This window comes from Magallana gigas, chromosome 6, assembly GCF_963853765.1.
Source record: "Magallana gigas chromosome 6, xbMagGiga1.1, whole genome shotgun sequence".
Classification (NCBI taxonomy): domain Eukaryota; kingdom Metazoa; phylum Mollusca; class Bivalvia; order Ostreida; family Ostreidae; genus Magallana; species Magallana gigas.
In genome coordinates, this window is record NC_088858.1 from 55,169,581 (window position 1) to 55,196,680 (window position 27,100).

A 27,100-nucleotide genomic window follows, 5' to 3' on the forward strand; every position below is an offset into this window, starting at 1 on the left:
GCTGATACATTATTGAGCTAGTATACGATTGTGCTAGTACATGATTGTGCTAATACATGATTGAGCTAGTATATGATTGTGCTAGTACATGATTGTGCTGATACATGATTGTGCTAATACAAGATGGTGCTAATACATGATTGTGCTAATACATGCTTGTGCTGATACATGATTGTGATAATACATGCTTGTGCTGATACATGCTTGTGCTAATACATGATTTTGATAATACATGATTGTGCTAATACATGATTTTGATAATACATGATTGTGCTGATACATGATTGTGATAATACATGATTTTGCTAGTACATGATTGTGCTGATACATGATTGTGTTAATACATGATTGTGCTGATACATGATTGTGATAATACATGATTTTGCTAGTACATGATTGTGCTGATACATGATTGTGTTAATACATGATTTTGATAATACATGATTGTGCTAATACATGATTTTGATAATACATGATTGTGCTGATACATGATTGTGATAATACATGATTTTGCTAGTACATGATTGTGCTGATACATGATTGTGTTAATACATGATTGTGCTGATACATGATTGTGCTAATTACTCAAAGAGTAAGATTGTTTTGATTTTAGTTATGCCATTAATTTATGCACCTTCTGGTTTCGAGTAAAGAGTTAAAGTCATGGTAAGCTTAGCATGCAAAGAGTTCATTATTTGTGGGCGAGTTTTTCACTGTGACATCAAATGTGATTTTATTTTTATTTTTTAATTACAGAATTAAAGAGGATCTGATACTTTTAATTGAGTTAGAAAACAGTATTTTCATAATTGTAAAGGTAAATACACTATTTTATACATACATTATAGCAATTTATTTAGTTTCATTATGCAATGACTACTACTACAAACCATACTTTATTCACAACAATTTTATTTTGTGATTTACCAGAGATAAGCTGGATTGAGACAACCATTTTTCCCGATTGAACTTTATACACACTTGTTTTTTTTTATGTAACACCCATACAGCAAATAAAGTTAGTTTACTCTAAACATTTATTTTTTATACTTGTTTGATTTTTAACATCAAGTTACAAAATAAAGCTATAAGAATAAGGATGAGATATAACTATTTAAGATGCATATCCTCCAACCTGTTAGATAATAATGCAAAAGAATCAGCCATTAGTTCTTTTAAAAGGTCAAACCTTTCAAATAAAAATGCTGCCGAGCATTTTAAAAAAAATGTTGTCAGATTTGCAAAGAATAACTCAGTCTTCTCTTTTAAACATCAGATTTAAAAAATGAATTCTGTAACATTGTTATACATGTATATCTGAATATCTATTGTTTTGTGACAGGACAAGAGGTTCCTTCACTGGCGCGACCTCCTGTCTCCTCACATATATATGTACATCTGCAGGGGTGTGCAATTACAAAAATTGGCTACTAGCCCAGGGGCTACTAGCAGTAGCAAAGTTACTAGCCCAAAGTTAAAACTTACTAGCCCGACATTTTCTTCATATCAGTTGAATTAAAACTGTAAACAATGTCAAATAGATAATAATGCAAACAATATATATAGTTACTGTTATTTTATTTTTAATCAATTTGTTTTTTAGTAGTTTCTGTGTCATCAAGGCGATCAAACGAACGTTTACGCTTACGTATCGTCAGGTACTTCTCCATGTTTGAAACAAAGCGTCATTGTCATGCTGACCAGCGATTAGTACGCACAATGCACATACATTAAAGCGAATGAGAGATCTTGATTTTGCATAGTCGTAGATAAAATCAGTCGACGTTATAATGACACTTACGGAAGTCTGATTTCGTTTATCATCGTTATTATTTACTAGCCCGACGGGCTACCACAGTGAGGATTTCTGCTAGCCAGACCTCTAAAATCGGTAGCCCCGGGCGTCGGGCAATGGTAATTGCTCACCCCTGATCTGAATTTTTATTGTTTTGTGACAGGACAAGAGGTTCCTTCACTGGCGTGACCTCCTGTCTCCTCAGACAGAGCTGCTGTTTGTCGACCTTCTCCCTACCTCCCTTTATAAGGTATGCAGCTGAGACAAAAATAAAATTATTGTTTGTTTGGAATTGCCTTGAAATACCCCTGCTGATAAAATTTATAAGCATAAAATAAAGAATTTATTTTATATTGAGATTTTTTTTTATACCCCTCGCTCGGAAGGAGAAGGGGGTACACTGCTTTACCCTTGTGTGTCTCTCTGTCTGTCCTTCTGTCTGTCCGTCCGTAACAAAAATTTTCTGTTGTATTTTTCTCAGCAATTATTTATCACAGATGCATGAAATTTTAACATACTATTTGTGTAGGCATGCCATATCGTGGGAAATACTTTTATACCAATCGGACTTCAACTTTCTGTTAAATTTCGACTTTGTTTATTTTTAGCCTAAATTTTCAAACAAATTTCCATCAAAGATTTCTCAGCAACTATTTATTGCAGATGCTTGAAATTTTAGGACACTATTTGTTAAGGAATGCCATATTGTGGGATGTATTTTTGTACCAATCAGATGCCATCTTTCTGTTAAATGTCAACTTTTATTATTTTGCATATTCACATCAGAGCCGGGGTATCACAAGTGAGCATTGGTTCACAGATATCTTGTTTTACCAATTCTTAATTAGTTAAACTTTAAGTTGCAAAATAAAAAATATCTCCTTTCCTTATGGGTCAAGAAATCTCCAGGTGGCAGTTCCAAACAAACACTTTGTTAGGGATGGCTTGATGGTGGCAATTATTATTTCCATGAGGTAATGATTGCAATAGGTTTCATAGGTAGATAAATTTATTTGGTATCATGTCATTATACAATAATCACATATTTAAATATACAAATTGTACATGTACTGCTATGTTTTAATATTAAATGATTAAAATTTCATAGACAAGGTGTTTGAAAGATATAAATATGATACCAGGATAACTTACGAAAGATCAAAAGCTTATTTCCAATGGGGGTCCTTTTTTACAATATTAAAGATAATACATTAATTGCTGTCTGTTTTTGAGGTCAGAACGAGGATTTAGCTACCTGAGAAGAACAATATTGTACTTCAAGGGTAGCTAAATCATTGTATTGAAAAAAAAAAAACCAGCAATAACTTTTTTGTAATATGATTCAGTGTTGAATTGATACAGACATGCTAAACTGAGTGATATCAAGCGAAGATTTTAGATTGAAGTCATAGCGTAACAAATTGAGAAACTCGATATTTCATTGGATGCACTATTTTTAGTCAAATGTAAAGAAAATCAAAAGTTATATTGACCTCCTAGGTCACATGCAGGTGAATAAATGTTCAATTTTATGACCTACTTCTTATATGATATCAGTCATGTGAATTTGGTTCATTTCACTTTCAATCATATTTAACTAGTTTAAAAATGATTCAAAATTGTTCAATATCCCTTCATTAGACATTGAATACCTTTATATAGTAAAATACCTATTTATTGATATTGGATGACAGTAATAACAACAGAGATCTCGCACTCATTACCTGTCCCTTCATCCTCTGGTTTGGAGTGTCGTCCAAAGATATTGTTCGGTCCGCAGAAGAAAGGAACACCTTTAGAGTGTCCTGTGCAAGTTTGGCTCGTATGAATAAATTGTCTCCTTAACGAGACAGAAGAAATTGTGTTATGACAAACACAGACAATTAATTCTTGGAGCTTTTTGGCATCTTTAAACCTAAAATATATCAAGTTTTGTTCTAAGCATAATCAGCAAAGTTTCCCTGACTTATGATAATGATCTAATATAGAAATCTACACCACATTCAATTTGCCATGCTTAAATTAGTGTGTTTTTCTAAATTACACCATATGAAAATAAAATTGTCAGAATGTTCAATGCTTGAATTACTTTCTTCCAACAAACTTGAAGGCAAATGAGTGTCCTGTCTGGCACTCTACATTCTTAACGAACTTTGTTTCAGCAAAATCACAAATTGATCTGAAAAAATTCAGAACAGTTTTGTAATAAATAATGATTCCTGAGATATGAAATACAAAATGAAAAAAAAAAAAATACTATTCCTTTTAAAGGAATGATCGGCAATAACAATATATAGATAGATATAAGCAATCAACATGATTAGTTTGATGTAAAATAATTAAAAAAGTACTGTATTTTTACAAAATATAGAATATTTTGAACCCGTACACCATAACTTCATCATTATAAACGGTCGACAAATTTAATTTTGAAATAAGTGTGGGGAAAGCCATTCGTAAACTCCTTGTCTAGTTTTACATGTATATTTTTAACAGAATTATTAAATGTTAATATAATCTTCTTCTTCTACTTCAGTTCAGAATTCTGAGTAGGGCTCTTCAAAGAGCATTAACATGTATAAAAAGAAAGAGTTATATTAAGATAATTGAATGCGACTGAAAAACATTGAATGTCATCATAACTTGCTACTGAGGTCGCGTTATAACGTAACCTTGTTAAAAACCAAGCGGTCTTTCTAGCTTATATTATGCATCATCAATAGATCAAGGTCAGTTCGTGGCCCATCTTATAATGGCTGAAGCCGATCACAAAATGTAATCTATTAAAATAACTCTTTTCATTGTAATATTTAATAAAAAGAGTTATCCCTCTTTGCACACTAAGCTACAGTACCGGTATTTATTTATATTGAAGATAATGTTACTCAATACACATAATTAACATTACTATTAGGATCATTAGAGTTATGTTTCTAAAATAATGAAGCAAGTAATCACATTGGTTAGTATGAAAGTAATTTACCAAAAGTTCTTTTACTTTCTGTAACAACGGGGTTTTCCCCATGACTAAAATTAGAAAAATTTCTGAAGTTATGGATTCAGACAATGCAACACAAATGTAAGTTTATTTTAAAGTTCACAATTTCCTAATTACAATTGGTCATTGATGTATACAAATTGGGTAAAAAATGCATCCAGTAATAATATTCTTGAGTACAGTGTACTTTCAATTTTAGAGGAGAAATTCCTGTTCAGAAAATGTCTGAGTCAGTGTATGTGGGGATGTGTCACAAGATAGGGACCCCACAACAGGTTGCCTTCAGGAGAGACATAGGGGATATCTGGGAGCTGTTGAAGAATCAAAGTGATGGGGGGAGGTTAATGAGTAGTGGAAGTAGGAGAGAAGGATTTAGATTACATGGTTCAGACATAGACAATATGTACTGGCTAACTAACTACCGAGTGATCTGGGACTTCTCTCATTCTGAATATTACAATATACACAGACAGACACTGATTCTCTGTGACAATTCTGAGAGTCCAGCAGGATTTACGTTACTTTGGTTACCATTGGAAAGAGCTGCACAGATAGTGTTGTCATCTTGTGTGAGGATGAATGGGGGACTCTATTTGTCTAGTTCTAAATATAGAGACAAATTTAACACATGTACAGCAATCACTCCTGATAGTAGAGTGCATGGACCATGTAGCAGTGGAACACATGGTTCAATAGAATACGATCATGCTTATTGTTTTGTCAGTGATTTTTGGCCCCCCTCTGCTGCCTCTTGGATAAACAGATGTCACTCATGGCCCCCACCTCATGTTGCCAATGACATTGTAAGAAATGGATGTCACTTTGTAGCAATAGGACACAAACTAGGAAACCAAGAAGACAAAGAATGGAGAATTTCTTTCTCTCTGGCAGAGTACAAACTTGTGTGCTCAATGAATCACACACAGTTCTTAACTTATGGTATGCTGAAACTGTTCTTAAAGGAAATAATTAACAATGGATTAAGAGATGAAGATAAACTTCTGTGTTCCTACCACATGAAAACAGCTGTTTTTTGGGCCATTCAACAAAACACACTACCTCACTGGTGTCCACAAAATCTCCTGGTCGGTTTCTGGGTCTGCTTCAAACTTCTCCTTAAATGGGTGTATGAAGGAATTAGTCCAAACTTTTTCATTCCAGAAAACAACATGTTTCTGAGTAAAATCCATGGCCAAGCACAAACAAGTTTATTCAGGCGACTGTATGGGTTGTATGAGAAGGGTATAGCATTGCTGCTACACAGTCTCTCCATCAGGTCCTCTATCATTGATGTCCTCTGTAATCCCAGACTCACGGTGTGTACTGATGAACACACTCTGATCTCTGAGGCTGAGTTTGATGTAGAGTTATTTGCCGAGATATTTAGTACAAATTCACTACACACATCAGACCTACAGCACTGTATGAAGTCCCTACACACAGTAGAACAGTTGATAGGTTCTCCTCTGTCACAGTATCAAGTTGTAAGTTTACATAAAAATACAGCCACCATCCTTCAGTGTACTGCTTTTATATTACACAACATGTACACAAACACAGGTGTTAACAAACAGGTGTATATTGCTGACAAATTGTCAAGGCATATGCTGAAATTAGCATCCAAGTTTGGGTATGTTTCTGACATGTTGTACATTGCCATGTATTATTACAAGACACTCAGATACAGGGAAGCTTTATCTGTTATAGAGATGACAAAGGTCAAGTTAGCACAGCCATATCTGATGTATGAAGATCATGTAGACATAGTGAGGTATACTGAGGCTGTAGGGGGACAGTCCTTGTCTACAAAGATGAGACAGGCTGTAGCAGGGAATATCAAACTTGACAATGAAATATGTTATATCAGTGAACTGCTACCAGAACAACAATCTAGTAGACAAAACGGATTGCTTGCATTGTATATTCCTCCCCATGTACTGTTACACATGTTAGAGTTTTTAAGCTCTAGACATGTTGACACAATGAGAGCACAAACAGCTCTAGATGAGCTACAGGTTCTAGTTCACCATGATCAGGGACTGTATATACGTGATGTACTCAGAGACATCTCCTGGGAGATCCTGGGGATCTGTCAACAGATCACAGGGAACATCCAGGCTGCCCTGTACTCATACCAACAGTCACTCAGACAATGTCCATTCCATAGAATACAAATTGCTACCACAGAAAGAATCCAAGACTTACACTTTTCGACATCCCATTTTTATTAAATGTCACTCTGACATTATGAGGATAATGCCCTGAACATTTTAACTTGACATGAAATAAGAATACCATGAATGTTGTTAGGTTTTACCTGAGTGTTTAAAACAACCAACAGGAACTTCATGGAAGGTCTTATCTGAGTCTACTGTGCCAGAGTCGTAATTTTACTGGTTCCTAAAAATATAATGTTTAAATCAATACTTTAAAGAATATGATGTACAAAATTTGGGTGCTAGTTTTTTGCATATTTTTACCAAACAATGTATTTTTATTTTTGTGACCTTAGTTGTTTTATGATGGCTATGAAAATATCATAAAACAAGATTTGTAAATTAAATAACTCTAGGGATAAGAGTTCCAAGTTACTTAATGAAATTTTAGCACAATTACATGTTGTTGATATATGGAAGGATAAGCTGAATGATACAGACGGTTTTACATGGTGCAATGCTACTGACACACCAAAAAGTAGAATTGATTTCATTTTTCTAAGCAAATATTTATATTTAAAAGCTAAAAATATCTCAGTTCGTAAAATCCCCGGTACACATTCTAACGGAACGAGAATGTCAGATCATATGGCTATACGATTTAACGTTAAATTACACAAAAATGAAAGAGGAACAGGTTATTGGAAACTTAATAAATCTCTACTTGAAAAATCGGATTATAACGAAAAAATATATGACATTATTCAAAATATCAGTAAATCACGCGTTACTTTTATGCAAAAATGGGAACAGCTGAAACAGGAGGTTAAACGATTTTCTATTCATTATTCAATAAAAAGTCATAAGAGTTACAAAGATCAGATTAAAAACATAGAAAAGGAAATAATCGAGATAGAATCGTTACCTTATTTAGAAATTAATATGAATAAAAAGCGAACTCTTGAAAGACAACTAAGCGATTTATACGATAGAAGAGCAAAAGGCACTCAAATTAGATCTCGCGCAAAATGGATAAATGAAGGGGAGAAAAGCACGAAATTCTTTTTAGGCTTGGAAAAAAAACACCAAACACAGAATACTATTTATGAACTAAAAGATAAAAATAATGAAACCCTTACTACTGATGATGACATATTAGGTGAAATGTGTTGCTTTTATGAAGAACTCTATCGTAGTAAAAATATAAGTAGTTCTGAAATTGAAAACTACTTACAAAATAGTAATATCATGCATTTATCTGAAAATGTAAAAAATACATGTGATCAATTTCCAAACTTAGAAGAGTGTAGAGATACCGTAATGAACATGAAACATAATAAATCGCCTGGGTTAGACGGATTACCAGTTGAATTCTATCAATGTTTCTGGGATAAAATATCAATACTCTTTCATAATATGCTTAAAGAAATATTCAGTTTAGACGAAATGACATTTTCACAACGACTTGCTGTATTATCTTAAATTCACAAAAAAGGAGAACGGTCACAGCTTACAAACTATAGACCAATTAGTCTCACTAATACTGATTACAAAATAATTAAGGTCTTCCGTTTCCAACGGAAGACCTTATAGTGATTGTAATGTTTCTTATTAGGGTCTTCCGTCTTCAGCGGAAGACCCTTCTATTATTCTATTGTTTCTTTTTCACTTTTCTTATTAGGGTCTTCCGTTTCCAACGGAAGACCCTCTTGTTATTCTACGGTTTCTTTTTCTTTATTCTTATTATTCTTTTTTTTCTTTTTCTGACTTTTTTGGAGCGTCATTTCTCAAAAACTACTCAACCGATTTGTACGAAATTTTCAGGACTGATAGAACACCGTCGTCGCTACATATTATTAAATTTTCAAATGATGACGTCACTTCCGGTTTCAGATATAGACGATTTCGTAAATTTTTAAGGGTCATTTTGTCCACGCATCTCCTCCGAAACTAATCAAGGTAGAAGCTTAAAATTTTCAGGGATTGTAGATGAATGTCTGTAGATGTACCCCCATGCTGCCAATTATGAAAATTGCTCAAGGCCTTGAAGCTCGCCTGAACCTGAAAATTAGCACCAAATTTTTTCACGAAAATTTTGCACATTTTCTGTAATACCTTTCGATTTGTACATATTTTGTTAAAACATGTAATGCAAAAGTTGTTCCAAATTACAAGGGCTTTCATTTGATATGAAGAAAAAGGGGCTGACCCCTCAAATTAGGGGCCAAGAGGGCTCTAATGTCTTCTTACAATAAGTCTTTACTGAACAATAATTTGTTATTAGTTATAGAAGCAAAAATGTTCATTGTACAGCTGTTTATCTATACAGTACCATATTAAAGCCATATGTTACGTAATTAGGGGCTTCAAGGGGCCAGAAGTTCAAAACTTTGATCATTAATATCTGAAAAAGGATAAATATTTTGAAAAGCAATGTAGCACAAAAGTTGCTCAAAATAATGTTCTGTTCATTATGCAACCTTTAATGTTTTTGTTTATGACCCCATTTAGGAGTTAAAGGGTCGGCCCCTAAAACACATTTGTACAGATATCTCAAGAACCGTTAACATTTCGTGAACACTTGTTAAACAAAATATGTTTATATTAGCGAGACCTTTTATTTGATATCAAGAAAAAGGGGCTGACCCCTCAAATTAGGGGCCAGAAGGGCTACTAAGTGTTTTTATAATAACTCTTTTCTGACCAATAATTTGATTTTAATCATAAAGCAACAAAGGAGCTTTTATTAAGCTATATTTAAAGCTGAAATCCGATTTAAAATCGGACGATGCATTACAAAAATATTGGGATTGAAAAATTGAGTTTTTCGGAAATTTTGATTCCACGTTCTTGGTTAAGAAAATAGTGTTTTGTTAAAAGTTAAATTATCTCGTACCTAAAATAATTCTGAAATTGTTAATTCGTACTTGAAGACATTCGGGACTTTTTTTTATTAAGTCGTTCTAGAAATTGAAAAGGTTTTTGTTAATTCGTTCTTGAAATCATTCAGACATTGTTAAGTCGTACTAAGAATTATTCGATTTTTAAATTTTTTTTTTTTTAATTTTCTTTGTAGTTGGTTTTAGAACTCTGCTTCTTACAGGAACTTCTATCTTTACTCTCGACACCACCGGAAGACCCACTCGTTGCTTTGCAACGAGCTTTGCTCTAGTTGTTATTAGGGTCTTCCGTTTTCAACGGAAGACCCTCTTGTTATTCTATTGTTTCTTTTTCATTATTATTATTTTTCTTTTTCTTTATTTTTCTGACTTTTTCAAAGCTTAATATCTCAAAAAGTTTTCAACAGATTTACATGAAACTTTCAGGGATTATGTAGCATTATTGTGCCTCAAAGATCTTTAATTTTCAACTACAACGTTACTTCCGTTTTTACGTTACGTCAATTTTTAAATTTTAAAAAAGTGATTTTGTCCAGGGCGTTTTTCAAAAACGGTTCAAGATAAAGACTTGGAATTTTCTGTGTTGAAGCAATGATCGTTTTTATTTGGACATAAGACTGGAAATTAGTTTCCGTCACTTCCGGTCCAAACCGGAAGTGTTTTAAAATTTTCGAATTTTCGAATTTTTCGTTTCAATTTATAATGTTTACGAGGTTTGTAGAGTTTGTTATGCTGAACACGAATCTGAAATCCGTTTGAAAATCAAACGACGCATTAAAGAGATATTGGGGTTTAAAAATTGATTTTTCCGGAAATTTTGATTCCGCGTCCTTGGTTTAAAAAATAGCGTAATGTTCAAAGTAAAATTAACTCGTACCAAAAATAATTGTTAATTCGTACCTGAACACATTCGGATCTTTTTTTATTAAGTCGTTCTTCAAATCAGAAAGGTGTTTGTTAAGTCGTACTTTTAAATCATTCGGATTTTATTAAGTCGTACCAGGAATAATTCGATTTTTTTTTCAACTTTTTATTTTAGTTACTCTTACATTGTTTTAAGAGCTATGCTTCGTACACGAACTTCCAGTTTTACTTCCGACATTAACGGAAGACCCACTCGTTGCTTTGCAACGAGCTTTGCTCTAGTTATTATTATTATTCTTTTTTTTTCTTACCGATTTTGTGCAGACGATTTCTCAGAGATGGCTCAACCGATTTCATTCAAATTTTCAAGATTAACACGATTTTATCTGAAGTTTATCGTTTTTTATCCATTTTTGAAAATACACTTCCGGTCGGAAGTTATCGTCCGTTTACGATTTTAAAAAGTCAATTTTGTCGGTCGGGTTTCTCAAAAACGAGTAAAGATAAAAGGCTGAAATTTTCAGAGATGATAGATGAACCTTTTTACTGGTGCACCTCGGTCAAGAGAATGTCCGCCGTTACTTCCGGTCGTCACCAGAAGGAAATTTCAAAAATTGAATTTTTCGACTTTTTTATTTTTTAATATTTTTCTTTGAAATTTTACCATCTTATAGTGACCCTTTTACTGATTAAGAATATGTAATTTGTTTAAAAATCGATCAAGGCATTCTCGAGAAATTAAGCGTCAAAGTTCTGAAGCGGAGTCCGAGTAGCTCAGTCGATATAGTCGTGGACATGGCCCAGGCGACCCGGGTTCAAGCCCCGAGTGCCGCAAAATTTTTTTTCATTTTTTTCGCTTAGATCTACGATTTTATCTTTTAATTGATAAGTTTAATCTAATCTATTCAAAAATCAGACGGAAGACCCACTCGTTGCTCGCAACGAGATCGAATCTAGTTATTATTATTTTTTTTTTTTGTCCGTTTTTTGTCCACAAGATTTCTCAGAGATGGCTGGATAGATTCTCTTGAAATTTTCAGGACTGATAGAAAATGATAATATCTCTAGGTTTTTTTTTCATTTTTTCAAAATTCACTTCCTGTCGTCCGTTTCCTGTCCCGCGACAAAAAGCTATGGACAATGAGATCTCAGAAACGATAAAGACTTGAACCTCCAAACTTTGAGGGATGATAGACCTATTGTTGTAGATGTGTTTAAACATTTTTGTTTTGTTCGTCGTAACTTCCGGTCGTCACCGGAAGCTCTTCAAAAATTATGCTTTTACGCATTTAATATATTTCTCGGAGAATTGAAGTATAAGTATACATGCTTACATATGTCATCTATCCGATGATTAATAAACATAAAAATTCTACTTCCGGTGAGATATCTCAAATATTTCATGAAGCCTTTTTTAAAATAAATGTTTGAACCCCGAGATCTCAGAAACTGTAAGTGATCAAGACACGAAACTTACAGGGATGATAGACATTTGATAGAAGATGTGTTTAACCGTTTTTATTTTGTCGACCGTCACTTCCGGTCCACACAGGAAGAGTTCAAACAAATCAAGTTTTTTAAAAGTTTAACCCGATTTCTCAGAGATGCATGGATGGATTTTCTTGAAATTTTTAGGAGTGAAAAAGAACGTTAATATCTCCAGGCGTTTTTTTTTCATTTTTTCAAAATTCACTTCCTGTCATCCGTTTCCTGTCCCGCGACAAAAAGCTATGGACAATGAGATCTCAGAAACGATAAAGACTTGAACATCCAAACTTTGAGGGATGATAGACCTATAGTTGTAGATGTGTTTAAACTATTTTGTTTTGTTCGTCGTAACTTCCGGTCGTCACAGGAAGCACTTCAAAAATTATGTTTTTACACATTTTATTTCCTTAACACAAAATTGAAATATAAGTATAAGCGCTTTCATATGTCATCTATCCGATGATTAATAAACAAAAAAAATTACTTCCGGTGAGATATCTCAAATATCTCAGGTACTCTTTTTAAAACAACTATTATTGTACAGCAAGATCTCATAAACTGTAAGTGACCAAGACATACTTACATGGCTGGTAGACATTTGATAGAAGACATGTGTTTAACCGCTCTCATTTTGTCAACCGTCACTTCCGGTCCACACCCGAAGAGTTCAAACAATTCAAGTTGGTTAAGAGTTTAACTGTTTTTGTTTGACAATGTAAGACAAATTGATAGCCAATAAAGTCCTGTTGTGTAATGGTTAAGAAATACTAACTTTCATTTTCATCATACACTTCCGTTTGTCCGTTTCCAGTCCCGAAACAAAAAACCTTGATTCCTAGAGATCTTAAAAACGGTGATGACTTGAATAATCAAACTTTGTGGGATGATAGAAGTATGTATGTACATGTGTTTACACTATAATGTATTGTTCGACGTAACTTCCGGTCATCACCGGAAACACTTGAAAAGTTTTTTTTTTTAATGTTTTATTCATTTTACATAAAATAAAAATATCAGTATATAATCTTACATATGTCATCTATATAATGTTAAATTAGCAAATAAATTTTACTTCCGGTGAGAAATCTCAAATATATCTGTGTAACTTTCATCTTTACAAATTTGATGTCCGCGAGATTTTTGTCACTGTAAGTGATTCAGACACGAAGCTCTCATGATTGATAGAAATTTGATTGGGGGTGTGTTTAATGGGTTTAATTTTGTCAACTGTCACTTCCGGTTCTTACCGGAAGGGTTCAAACAAATAATGTTTTTAACAAGTTTAACTGATTTTCTTGGGTGTTTCATCTAGCCTGATAAACAGAGATGTACGCTAAGCAAATGTACGAGAAATACCAGCTTTTGTTTTTATTAATCACTTCTGTTTGTCTGTTTCCGGTCCCGAGACAAAAACTATTGTTTCAAAGAGATCTTAGATTTGGCAGAGACGTGAACAACCAAACTCTGAGGAAAGATTGACTTATAATTGTACAAATGTTTAACATTTTTGTTTAGATCGGCGTTGCTTCCGGTCATCACAAAAGGACTTCAAAAATTGATTTCTTTTTCATTCTTGTTGTTTTATATGTAAGTAACGTCTGGATATATCATTCACAATAATTATGATATCCAATTTTTTTTCTATGTGAGAGAAGCAATGTCTTACAGTTAAATTGATACATGTATATCAAAACGGAAGACCTTTTTGTTGCTTTTGCAACAAGTGTCTAGTTGCCTTTATATTTGCTCGCCGTCTACAAAAAGTTATTGATAACTATATAGGAAATGAACAAACAGCATATATAAAAGGAAGATATATTGGAAGCAACGCAAGGCTTATACTTGATATTTTCGAATATTGTGAAAATAATAATCAAAACGGTATATTACTATTCCTAGACTTTGAAAAAGCTTTCGACTCAGTTGAATTGAATTTTCTTTTTAAAACTTTGAAAAAATTTAATTTTGGACCAGATTTTATAAAATGGATAAAAATCCTGTATAAAAACCCTGTTTTCCGTTTAAAAAATAATGGATGGATTTCAAAAACATGCCTGTGAATAGAGGTATAAGACAAGGGTGTCCGATTTCTGCTATATTATATTTATTTGTTGCGGAAATTCTATCAAGTAAAATTAAAGAAAATAATTTAATACATGGATTTACCTCGAAAGATTTACAAGATGAAATAAAAAATGTACAGCACGCGGACGATATGACGGTTACTTTAGGAGATATAGAATCCATGAAACATGCTATTGACATCATAGATAAATTTTGCAAATTTGCTGGATCAAAGATAAACCTATCAAAAACTGAATGCATATTGTTAGGAAATTTAAAAGACCAGTTCGAAAATCTAGAAGGTATTAAAGTAGCTAAACAGGCTGTAAAATGCTTAGGTATTTTTGTAGGACACGACAAAATCGAGTGTTATAATAAAAACTGGATGAAGATTTACCACGATATTGAAATTTTGTTTGAATCATGGAAAAAGAGAAAATTAACATTATTCGGTAAAGTTACTGTAGTTAATTCTCTTGCCTTACCTAAACTTATATATGTTTCCAGTATTTTAGAACTTCCCGAAAGAAATTATGTGAATGATATAAATAGACTAATATATAATTTTATATGGAATAAAACAGACAGAATCAAACGAAATACGATGATAGGTGATATTATGGATGGGGGTATAGGCATTACCGACATAGACTCTAAATTAAAGGCTATAAAGGCAACGTGGATTGCCCACCTACTTACAACTATAATCATGTTGTAAAAAAATACATAGATAGTCTCTGTAAAGCGCTGAATATCAATATAAACTATTCAATTAGTACAACAGAAATATCGACTGGAAATTATGGTATACTAAAAAACTTTCCAGAATTTTATAAGCAAGTTTTTACCTGTTTTAATCTATGTAAAGATTTTAAGCAAAATAATGACAGATCAATAAATACCAAATCGTTTTTATTACAACCAATTTGGTCAAATACTTCATTTACTTTTAAAGGTAAAACGATATGTTTTGATGAATGGATTAAAAGCGGAATACTGTATGTTAAAGACATCTTTAAAGAAAACGGTAAATTAAAAAGTACAGAAGACATATTTGATAGGTTAAACAAAAAAAGCAATTGGATCTGCGAGTATAAAATAAAACAAAAAGTGTTTAAGAAGTTTGAATTCATGTATGATTTTTCTAAAATCCCCTATATCAAAATGCAACAGAATGACAAAGAATACAAAACTAAATGTTTTTATTTGAAGCTTGTAAAGCTCAAATTTCAAAGTCCAATTTCACAAGGGAAGCTTGGTAGGGATTTCCAAATCCCAGATAAGGAAGTTTGGAAATCAATATATTTCAACAAAATTAAAAATGTCAAAGATAAAAGTATTGCGGAATTTAATTATAAACTTCTAAACAATTTACTAAGTAATAATCTGTTAATTAGTAAGTGGAATAAAGGGGTAAATAATAAATGCAAAATGTGTAGAACCGAGATAGAAAATGCACAGCATCTAATTTTTGATTGTGTAAATGTAAAACATGTTTGGCATATGGCAAGCCAATGCTTAAATTTTACTGTTGTTTGAAAAAATGTCATTGTTGGTTTTTTTGTTGATGATAACGAAACAACAAAGCTTTATAATATCTTCTTCTCATTTATTGCATTCAGAATTTACAAATATAAAATGTTCTGTAGAGTTGAAAACTTAGAAGAAACAAGTCAATCGTTAAGAATGTATATTAAAGAGAATACTTTATCATATTGTTCAGTTCTATCCTTTTTACATCAAATGAAAGAAAAGAAACTTTTTCAAAACTTTGCATTTTTACTATGAATATGCATTTATGCTATGAATATGTATTTATGCAGATAACTATTATGTATGTATATATATATATTTATATACGCCCACCCTCTGAGGGAGACAGTCCCTCTGTTGTATGTACAAGGGTTTCTAACATGGACACAGACTTTGACTGATGGTAGTGAAACCCTTCGTTATGTGTGGGCCAAAAAAATCACATGTAATTATCAATGCAATGATTTTTTTCCACTTTTTTCTGATTAACACATACAGGTAGCATCTTTAAATTATTTCATAAAAACTTGATATATATCGTTTTTTCAACATATATTGATTTTTTTATTTTTTTCTGATTAACTCATATACATATACAGTGTACATTTTTAGTTTATAAAAACCTGATATATATTGTAAATATTTTCACCATATGCTATTTTCTGATATGTTATTAATACTTGTTTAAATGGTATTAAAAAAAAAAAGATTTTGCAGTTGAGATCATTAATGCATCTTTTGCTTAAAAAGCATCCCCAGAAGAAAATTAAACTATTCACTTATTCTCTATGAAATGTCAAACCTTGATATAATAAAATATGTACATGTAATATTTCATTCCAACTTATTTTTACCTATTTACAATGAAAACCTATGATGCCTCTTCACCCCTTGTGCGAATGTTATTGTCATTTAAATTTTAGACCACGTGATTTTATTTGACCCTTTCAGTTTTGCAGTAAAAATCATGCCTCCTGTTTATATTCTATCTTAAAAGTTTGTAGTAAAATATAAAATCTAGAAGTTTATTGATTTTAAACTTTATCTTCATTAATTGGTGTATAAAATGTGTTCTAGAAATAAATTTGACAATACAAAAAATAGTTTTTGTCTGCTGTTGCAACAATTAACATGCTTGTTGAGATCCCCCCTAAGGATTAATTTTCGATCCCCGCCTGACCTAGTAATAGCATCAATAGTGAAACAGACTATACTATTTTATGCAGAATGTTCCTTGAAAATGGCTCGATATACTAAGTTTTTATGCAAAACAGACACCCATTATTTTTCTAAAAACACGGTATTGCACACCACAAGCATCAAACATGGCTATGATTTTATTAAGCAACCCAATGTTTATATTTTCAGCCACTCTACACGTGGTTAAACACGAACGATAACTATGTTCTGAATATTATCGTTTGATGTAAATAACCGCTTGATGGTGAAATAAGACATTAATGTTCTAACATAAATCAAAGTAGGATATAATGTGAAAAACGACCAGTACTTACGTATTTTGAGAATATTATCCGAACACTTATACTTCCGCTCGAAATTTCACAGGAACTGAACAAATCTCGATGAAGTCTCGTGAACTTTCATTCGAGCACATCTGGATTTATTACATACTTACGCTGTAGCAACGATAAAAAAAATATTCCAAACACATTCGCAGGGGTTAATTGGGACAATTTTGTATAAGTTTTTGAATTTAATAAATGTCAATAAAAGCATATTATTGTTTCATTGTTTATTCAACAGATCATAATAATTTGCACCATTACAATCTATGTCTATGGCTGGATTTCAGAAAACAAGAGGCCCATGGGCCAGATTGCTCACATGAGCAAAACTAGCCATAATAAAATCAGCTTTATAGAGTCATGTACACAATATCTGGTATCTGGACAATGTAGTTACATTGTAGATAGATCCTGAATTCAAGTATTTCTCCAGATATGATATATTAAAAATTGAGCCCTATTTGTTACAGTCTTAAAAACTGCAATACTCATATTGAATGTATATATATATATATATATATATATATATATATATATATATATATATATATATATATATATATATATATATATATATATATATATATATATATATCTCGATGAAGTCTCGTGAACTTTCATTCGAGCACATCTGGATTTATTACATACTTACGCTGTAGCAACGATAAAAAAAATATTCCAAACACATTCGCAGGGGTTAATTGGGACAATTTTGTATAAGTTTTTGAATTTAATAAATGTCAATAAAAGCATATTATTGTTTCATTGTTTATTCAACAGATCATAATAATTTGCACCATTACAATCTATGTCTATGGCTGGATTTCAGAAAACAAGAGGCCCATGGGCCAGATTGCTCACATGAGCAAAACTAGCCATAATAAAATCAGCTTTATAGAGTCATGTACACAATATCTGGTATCTGGACAATGTAGTTACATTGTAGATAGATCCTGAATTCAAGTATTTCTCCAGATATGATATATTAAAAATTGAGCCCTATTTGTTACAGTCTTAAAAACTGCAATACTCATATTGAATGTATATATATATATATATATATATATATATATATATATATATATATATATATATATATATATATATATATATATATATATATATATGAGTATTGCAGTTTTTAAGAACATGATCAAACATTGAACCTCTTGTGGGGCCCAAGAATTGTCCTGCAACCAAGATATTTACCTGATCCCTGTTGTCATGATACAAAAGACCGTACAGTCTATTTGACTGTAAACTGCAATATTTACATAAACCAGTGTCTTTGTCCCTGATAGCAGAAGTACCGGTACTTCTAATGAGTTTTGGTATGCATGGTCAAAACATTTCATTATTGACTTCTGCAGTATGTTAATATTCAATTATGCAATTGCAGAATATTATATAAATATCATTAATGAATCATTTTTTGAATATTATATGTTAATCATTACATGCGCGGATCCAGAAAATTTTTCCAGGGGGGGTCCGAAGGATAATTGTGTTTGCCAGGGGGGGTCCGAGGCATATTTTCGCGATAATTTTACTATGTAAATTTAATAAATTTTCATTTTCCAGGGGGGGTCGGGACCCCCCGACCCCCCCTCTAGATCCGCGCATGTATTATACGGTCCAATGTGATAAGGCCCTTCTTGTTTTAATGGATTTGATAACCTCAGACCATCTTGGATCACCACTTAATTCTCAAAGAATGATTCATTATTGAAAAGAGAATTATTGTTATTTTCTGCTTTTTGTCTTATTATAACTTTTTACTGGCCTTCTTAGTTGTTTCCAACACATGGTCACTTTCAAAGTTAAAGGACTACCCTAGTCCTATAGTTTAAGGTTTTTCTTCTTTGATAAGTTACTATTCGTTCCTATCCACTTTGACTCAACATTTGAAAAAAACCTTGTACCACAATGTATCACCAACAAGTTTCATTGAAGGGATCAGAACAGGAGAAACGAGTCTTGGTTCCGTGGAAGAATGCGAAGGTGTTACTACCAGTGATGGCAAACATTGAGGTTCTATCACTCTCTGTGAGTTCATAGTGTGTCAATTATTAATGAATCATAATGTGATAATCATCATAAAACTTAATAATGGAATAAAAAACATGTGTTGACCAATGTACAATATATTTCTCCACTTTGAAATGAAGGGTTGGCTGAAACAGAACCCATCAAACTTGACCCTGATCAGACAAACAGGCCCCACCCCCTCCTCCTGCCCTGAGGAACTATGTACCTACAAGGTATGAAGGGAGATACTGTTACATTTGGCTGTGTGTTGTTTTTACTGTTTTTGGCAGAAACAGGCTTTTGTTAGAAATCAAGTACTAGTACATCGCTAAATGTCGAACATATGTTAATGAGAATAGGTATATCCAGACACAAGTGTAATTCAAATCCAGACTAACTTGTTGAAAAATTGTTTTCTAAATGTTGTACATGCTTAATATATTAAACATTATTTACAGTATTTGGAAATAGATATTTTACTGGGACTAAGAATTTCTTTACAAAACGACAACTTTTGAATTTAGACATCACCTATTAGATGTTTTTTGCTAGTTGTAATGAATATTCAGGGTTTTTTAATTCAAATTTATGACTTTCATTGTGATTTCAAAGGTTAGAGTTGCTTATGTATAATTGTGTTTTTGAAGGGGGAAATCACAAACACTGACCTAGAGAGCTTTGGTATCTACCAGCTGGATACAACTGTATGGTGTGTACACTCATGCCTAATAAAACAGTGAAACAAGTGATTACTGCTGAGACACCTAGCAGAAGTTTACATTATAGTTTATGACATATAACAAACAGAGTGTTATAGTTTGAGTTACTGTAATTCCTAATTAAATGCGAGGAATTTATATCTGTATCAAATTGCGAGACTCACATCTCAAAGATTTAAAGATCTTGCTTTTTTTTCAGACGGATGTTAACTATGGTAAATAGATTTATGATAAAAATTTGGCGATATTTTACATTTTTCCAATTTGGTGCAAGACAGATGAATCGCGGAATTAAGTACTAGCATAAAATTAGGAATCTACAGTAGTTGTAAGATTAGTGATGAGACACTGAGCACCAGTTTAGCCATGTCACAGACTGAAAAAAGGAAAAATTAAGATGAACATGTTTGAAGGATTTAAAGTCAGCTCTGATGATGTCCTGACATAAGTCAAATATTCTTGATAGGACTTGAAGCAATGGTTCAAACATTGGATAGACTAGGGATGCAGTCACTGATAGTCTGTATGTTTTAGGCTTATTCTGAGCGGCTTGCCCTACAAACATCAGTACAGCGACCTTCACCTTGGTTCCACAGTCACAGTCTACAACTGTCACATGTGTGCCTTCAAACAGGTACGTTACAACTGTCACATGCGTGCCTTCAAACAGGTACGTCAAGATTTTTTCAGACCTTAATTAAGTCATTGAGAAATTGGAAATGGCATTTTGGAATTTTGTGGCACCTAAAAAATGTCTCGTAAAAAATTGAAATTGAAGGTCCTTTATAGGTTTATTTTGATTTTCTCGATAAATTTTAAAAGATTCTTGTTTGGATTACATGTACCCTTTAAGAAAAGACCTTGGATGTAATACCGTATTTCAGTTTCCCAAGATCTGCATTATTATCCCTAAGTTTTACTTTTCCCATTATTTTTCAGTTTCCCAAGATCTGTATTGTTTGTTGTATGAGCTCCAGCTTCAGAGTGACTGAGTTTTCTGTCATTACTCCGCAGGTTAAGGTAAGAAACAGTGTTAGAATTGTCATGGACCCTTTTAAAACCCCCCACTCCCCCCCCCCCACCCCCCAAAAAAAAAGAAAGAAAAGAAAAACATTTATTTTTATTTATCATTTTTGCTGGCTGTAACCAAAGCATTATGCATTATTAAGTGAATGAAACTTCCTGGAATTCATTACAGTTTAAAAGACAGATGATCATTGACAAATAAGTGTTAAGATTTTTGCGGAAAACACAATTCATTGCCATTTTGTTCTATTTTTGAAATCTCAAAGCAAAGAGTTCAGGGTAATTTGAAGAAAACAGTGTCACTTCCATGTAATTTCTAAGTGAACAGGCTTCTATTTAAAGAGTTTGTTATAAAATTCTTTTTTTATTCTTTATAAAGAAAAGTGTTTTGAAAAGCCAATAGATGAGTGCTGTAAATACACAACTTTCTCACAAATTCTGTTCTCCTTATTTTAGAGTCTTAAACCCTCTGCTTTCATCAGAAAATGGCTATGGAGATATTCAGTCACCAAGATGATGATCTTCCAGTTTTCCCGATTTCTTATTTCTCTGTACAACAAGTTCCACACCAGCCTGTGGTAAGACGTGTCACAGTTGCTTTACAGTATAGGTTCTTTGCTTTGATTATACATGGAAGTCCAGGCATGTGGATTACTTACATTAATTTTTCTTTTCATATTTTAATGAATACTTGTCAAATGTTGTGTTAAAATCTGAAAGGAAAGTATAAGTTGAGGAATGTAAAATTTGGCTGTGGTTGTAGCTCTTGGTTTGCTTGGTTTACCTATGATTGTAGCTCTCCATTTGACTGGTTTACCTGTGGTTGTAGCTCTCGGTTAGTCTGGTTTACCTGTGGTTGTAGCTCTCGGTTAGTCTGGTTTACCTGTGGTTGTAGCTCTCTGTTTGACTGGTTTACCTGTGGTTGTAGCTCTCTGTTTGACTGGTTTACCTGTTATTGTAGCTCTCGGTTTGACTGGCTGCTAGAGAAGTATGTGAACTGTGAAATGAACCTTCCTAAGCGAGACTACATGAAGGAATTTCTCTCTACGCCTCACAGCTGTCTCCTGCTCGGAAGGGAAATAGATACGAAGGTGACATAATTTTTAATATAGTGTAGATATCTAGATACATGTATCTGTAGATATCTCATTTTCTTATTTCAATCTTTAGCTTATTTTATCCTCATTGTTCCATATACATAAAAAGTATTTTTGATCATCTGTCAGTATTTTTGTGACACTTTCTCTGTGTAGATTTTAGATTAATTCTGAGTTTTTTATTGCAGCCCTTGGACAGTTTCCTACCCGTTATCCCCCTGTGCTCAGACATTGTGTTTGATTCAGCATTGATCCACAGAGTCGGATACGATATCATCCAGAACTTGAGAACTGTGGAACACCTAAACTCGGATCTATATTGGTTGTACCACAGTCAAGATCAGGATGTCACTCAGGTAATTACCACAGTCAAAATCAAGATGACACTCAGGTAATTACCACAGTCAAGATCAGGATGTCACTCAGGTAATTACCACAGTCAAAATCAAGATGACACTCAGGTAATTACCACAGTCAAGATCAGGATGTCACTCAGGTAATTAACACAGTCAAGATCAGGATGTCACTCAGGTAATTACCAGTCAAGATCAGGATGACACTTAGGTAATTAACACAGTCAAGATCAGGATGTCACTCAGGTAATTACCAGTCAAGATTAGGATGACACTCAGGTAATTATCACAGTCAAGGTCAGGATGTCACTCAGGTAATTACCACAGTCAAGATCAGGATGTCACTCAGGTAATTACCACAGTCAAAATCAAGATGACACTCAGGTAATTACCAGTCAAGATCAGGATGACACTCAGGTAATTATCACAGTCAAGATCAGGATGTCACTCAGGTAATTATCACAGTCAAGATCAGGATGTCATTCAGGTAATTACCACAGTCAAGATCAGGATGACACTCAGGTAATTACCACAGTCAAGATCAGGATGACACTTAGGTAATTACCACAGTCAAGATCAGGATGTGACTCAGGTAATTACCAGTCAAGATCAGGATGACACTTAGGTAATTAACACAGTCAAGATCAGGATGACACTTAGGTAATTACCACAGTCAAGATCAGGATGTGACTCAGGTTATTATCATGATATAGCATTGATTAATGCCTCCAAGAGTTGGTGGAATAAGTCACATCATAGCAGTATTGGACAATGAATCAATTGGTTTATAAAATACCAAAATTACATGTACCATCCATCAGCAGGAGACCATATCTGTATTTGACATATTTTTAAAATCTATGTAGATTGTGTAACTTTTGATATGTTTATTTCAAAATCATGTTTTGTTTACCTGAATTTTAAAAGGATCTGTTTTCATTTTGTGAATTATAGTCTGCTGTTTTATTTGGTTGTAGGTATTGATAGGGTATATACAGTTCTGTCCTGATACAGGGGGGGTTCTCTTGATGGATGATACAGGGTGTCACAAATGTCTTACCCTGACAGGACGAAACAAAAGTGAGCTCTCATTTTCATCTTTGAATGGGTGTCTGGTGGCTATACAGAAGTACAGCATCGTGTTTGAAAAATTCCAACTCTGTCAGTACCCCAACTGTAACTCTTATGGAGATCAAAGTTATGTCAGAGGTTCTAGAGAAGACCATTACCTGGTGGTGTCTATCTCGAACATAGAGATCCTAATAAAGAACAAAAAATCTAAAGTCAGCACCGACAAAGAGCGAGTTCTGTGTTGTGTGATCCACAAGGAATCTCTGTTATTAGATGGAGTGAGCTCAGGGAGGCCCCACTTCAGGTTCACAGCTTTCGGTTACTTCCTGGATACTTCCTGGTCGGAGGAGGAAGTTCATGACTTTGGGAACGATGCTCTTAAATTTTGGAAAGAACGGTATCTGGCTGATGATGTCACATGGACATATGCAGGAGGAGACGACAAAACGAGAAATCTGCTGTCGGCCACCAAAATCCTGCTGTTCCAGAACGCCTCGGTCAAGTGGTACAACACACTGCAACCAGGCAAGCATTACTGGTTCTCCTCAGAGGGTGGACTGACTCCAGTGTCTGCCAAGAGTTCTCTGAAGTTTCTGAAGAAGGCTGAGAAACAAGCTGGGGGTAAATCCTGTGTACTTGTCCCATCAGATTTATGGGTCACTGAGAGAAAACTAGATTACAGGTGTCAACAGATGGTAAGGACATAAATGAATGTGTTAGATAATACATGTTGATGTAGAAAGTATCCCAAAAAAACCTCGGTTGAAATTCATTGCTCATAATTAAAACCTCAAAACACTACAGACTAGAATATTACTGCACACTGAGGGACTAGTAAATGTGTTTGTTACTAGGCTAGCATACCATTACATTCGTTGAATATATTAAATTATCTTTACAAGAATACTACTAGCCTGGAATTTCAATTGAAATACACACAAGTGCCTTTACTAAATTTACATGCATAAATTGTAAGGTGACATTTTTATATGTTGAGCAAATAACTTTCGAGGTGTGCTAAAAAGCACAAAAACAAGATGTTTTGAGTTCTTCATAATCATGTAATCTAACAGCTGGATAAACAAGGAAATTACCATTTATAGAATGTCAAGTTTTATCCAAAAATATCAAGAAATAAGGAAATAACGTTATGAAAAGGAAATGTTAAATTTTAGCTGAAAACTGGTACAGTGCCAGCTCAGACTAGTATATTACAACACACTGAGAGACTAGTACATATGTTTGTCATTTTACATAACAATGACTGCCTGACTCTCAAAACACGGACATGTCATTACACAGACTGATGTATGCATCAATTTGAAAGTATTAGTTTACAAGGCTAGCATATCATTACAATATTAAAATATCTTTAAAAAAAAATTACAAGCCTGGAATTTCAATTGATTTACATGGAAAAGTGCCAATATTTAATTAACGTGCATAAATTTTATATGTTGAGCAAATATTTATTTATTCCTTTCCTTTTGTAAGATTATTGTAATTCTGTTTTAGACATGCCATGTATGTAAAAACTCGTCTATGCTCTCAGAGATCAGTGAGATAACTAAAGAAAGGTAAACTTGTGAATTATGATTTTTAACAAATGAAAATTTTGAGAATACACATTCTGTATACCGGTACCAGGAAATATTCGCCCACTTATTTTTTTCACCCCTTTTGCCATTGTTGTCAATTATCTTTCTTTATATGGGGCAAAAATAACCCTGTATATATTTAATATGTCAATGAGAGAAAAGAAAACCAAACATTACATTTGATTTTTCCTGTTTATTCATTAATCCATCTTGTTTTTTGTTTGAATAATGGTGGTCTGTGATATCATTTTTAGCTCACCTGAGCTGAAAGCTCAAGTGAGCTTTTCTGATCACATTTTTTCTATCGTCCGTCTGTCTGTCTGTCCATAAACTTTTCACATTTTCAACATTTTGTCAAGAACTACTGGACCAATTTCAACTAAACTTGGCACAAATCATCCTGAGACAAAGGGGATTCAAAGTTGTGAAAATTAAGGGCCACACCTTTTTATCAAGGGGAGATAGTTAGAAGTTATTGAAATTTTTTTTTGAAATTTTCAAAAATCTTCTTCTCAAGAACCATAAAGCCAGGAAAGCTGAAACATGTGTGGAAGCATCCTCAGTTAGTGTAGATTCAAAGTTGTGAACATCATATCCCCTGGGGGTAGGGTGGAGCCACAATGGGGGTCAAAGAATTACAAAGGAATATATAGAATAAATCTTTAAAAATCTTCTTTCCAAAATTATTAGAACAGAAAAGCTGAAACTTGTGTGAACGCATTCTCAGGTAGTGTAGATTCAACGTTGTGAAAATCAGGACCTCCGGGGGTAGGGTGGGGCCACAATGGGGGGTCAAATTTTTACATAGGAATATATAGAGTAAATCTTTAAAAATCTTCTTCTCAGAAACTAATCAGCCAGGAAAGCTTAAACTTATGTGAAAGCATCCTCAGGTAGTGTAGATTCAAAGTTGTGAAAATCATGACCTCCGGGGTAGGGTGGGGCCACATTGGGGGGAGTGGTGTTAAAGTTTTACATAGGAATATATAGAGTAAATCGTTAAAAAATCTTCTTCTCAGAAACTAATCAGCCAGATGATTTTTTATTATTGTTAAGACTTTGGCCCCAAGACAATCCTTTGGCCTCACAAGAAGGTTCAGAGTTTGATATATAGAGGATATCTATATTGTGTGATTTTATATTTGCTATATCCAACGAGTTGAAATGGTGTATATATTCGCGAGGCTTGCCGAGCGAATATAACCATTTCAACGAGTTGGATAAAGCAAATATAAAATCACACAATTATAGATGTTCTATTTATCTCATACAGTTTGATTTATATTATGAAGCTTTTGAGACAGTCCCTTGTGTGACCCAAATTGTTTTTTTTTTCAAAGATTAAAAACGATGATGCAACGTTGTGTTATGCGGCTATTGTGACCTTGCGCAATACAATTTAGTACGTCATTCCTGAGATAAATCTAACTGTTTTAATGTAAAGTTTCACTGAAATAAACCTTAAAATAATTTTTTAGCTCTAGATAATTTTTCTTAGAGCTTATTTACTTGATTAAATGGAAATGCCGATTAGAAGACTTGAATGACATACACAAAGTTGCGAATGCTCGTTAGTTTGAATTGACTCGAACGAAGAACAGTTGTGCATGATGTTTAAAATAAAACAAACACTAGGCTAGCCTTATGATTCGAAATTGAAAATAGTGAATAAGGATGCTTACTGGTTTTGGAATAAAAGTCTCATGAAACATTATTTCAGTAAGTTCTTGTAGGCTATATAAACACAACCAGAGCGCTCTGTTTTCATCGCGTAGTCAGGATGAACTCCTTGATAGTTAGCGTAATTTGTAGTTTTATAAACTTCACAAAGCAAATTGAAAGTTTGAAGTGGGCTAAATTTATCAAAAATCTTGACAAACAAGA

At 33.3% G+C, this 27,100-nt stretch overlaps 2 protein-coding genes and 1 long non-coding RNA gene across 6 annotated transcripts in view; 2 read left to right on the plus strand and 1 right to left on the minus strand.

The window, feature by feature from the left end:
- The window catches only part of LOC105344286 (CST complex subunit CTC1), a 49,117-nt gene that overhangs the window by 7,578 nt on the left and 14,439 nt on the right, over window positions 1-27,100 (plus strand). For all 3 annotated transcript variants that reach the window (XR_010714633.1, XM_066087543.1, XM_066087544.1), the window contains exons 7-18: window positions 757-817; window positions 1,959-2,045; window positions 19,278-19,370; window positions 19,493-19,585; window positions 20,000-20,061; window positions 20,606-20,705; window positions 21,011-21,091; window positions 21,554-21,675; window positions 22,059-22,188; window positions 22,383-22,550; window positions 23,525-24,313; window positions 25,134-25,195. Coding sequence is in view for 2 of the 3 variants with exons in the window: in XM_066087543.1 (XP_065943615.1) it covers window positions 757-817; window positions 1,959-2,045; window positions 19,278-19,370; window positions 19,493-19,585; window positions 20,000-20,061; window positions 20,606-20,705; window positions 21,011-21,091; window positions 21,554-21,675; window positions 22,059-22,188; window positions 22,383-22,550; window positions 23,525-24,313; window positions 25,134-25,195 (1,848 nt within the window). In the remaining variant the exon portion in view is untranslated. The remainder of the gene's footprint in view (window positions 1-756; window positions 818-1,958; window positions 2,046-19,277; window positions 19,371-19,492; window positions 19,586-19,999; window positions 20,062-20,605; window positions 20,706-21,010; window positions 21,092-21,553; window positions 21,676-22,058; window positions 22,189-22,382; window positions 22,551-23,524; window positions 24,314-25,133; window positions 25,196-27,100) is intronic.
- Window positions 1,408-27,022, minus strand: LOC136276211 (uncharacterized). Of its 2 annotated transcripts, none has more exons than XR_010714635.1 (3): window positions 26,899-27,022; window positions 7,111-7,193; window positions 1,408-3,710 (listed from the first exon to the last, which is right to left on the minus strand). It is a non-coding gene; the product is annotated as an uncharacterized lncRNA (long non-coding RNA). The 2 variants fall into 2 exon arrangements; XR_010714636.1 differs by lacking the exons at window positions 7,111-7,193; window positions 26,899-27,022 and adding exons at window positions 3,885-3,974; window positions 4,779-4,820.
- On the plus strand, window positions 4,460-7,624 carry LOC105343365 (uncharacterized). Its single transcript, XM_011450693.4, has 2 exons — window positions 4,460-4,874; window positions 4,993-7,624. Exons 1-2 carry the CDS (start codon window positions 4,819-4,821, stop codon window positions 7,022-7,024), a joined length of 2,088 nt encoding a protein of 695 aa, XP_011448995.3. The 5' UTR covers window positions 4,460-4,818; the 3' UTR covers window positions 7,025-7,624.

Coding starts and splice junctions, on each gene's coding strand:
- LOC105343365 (XM_011450693.4), top strand. CDS start 4,819: ATGACTAAAATTAGAAAAATTTCTGAAGTTATGGATTCAGACAATGCA. Junction 4,875..4,992: donor TCAGACAATGCAACACAAAT/GTAAGTTTATTT, acceptor TTTCAATTTTAG/AGGAGAAATTCCTGTTCAGA.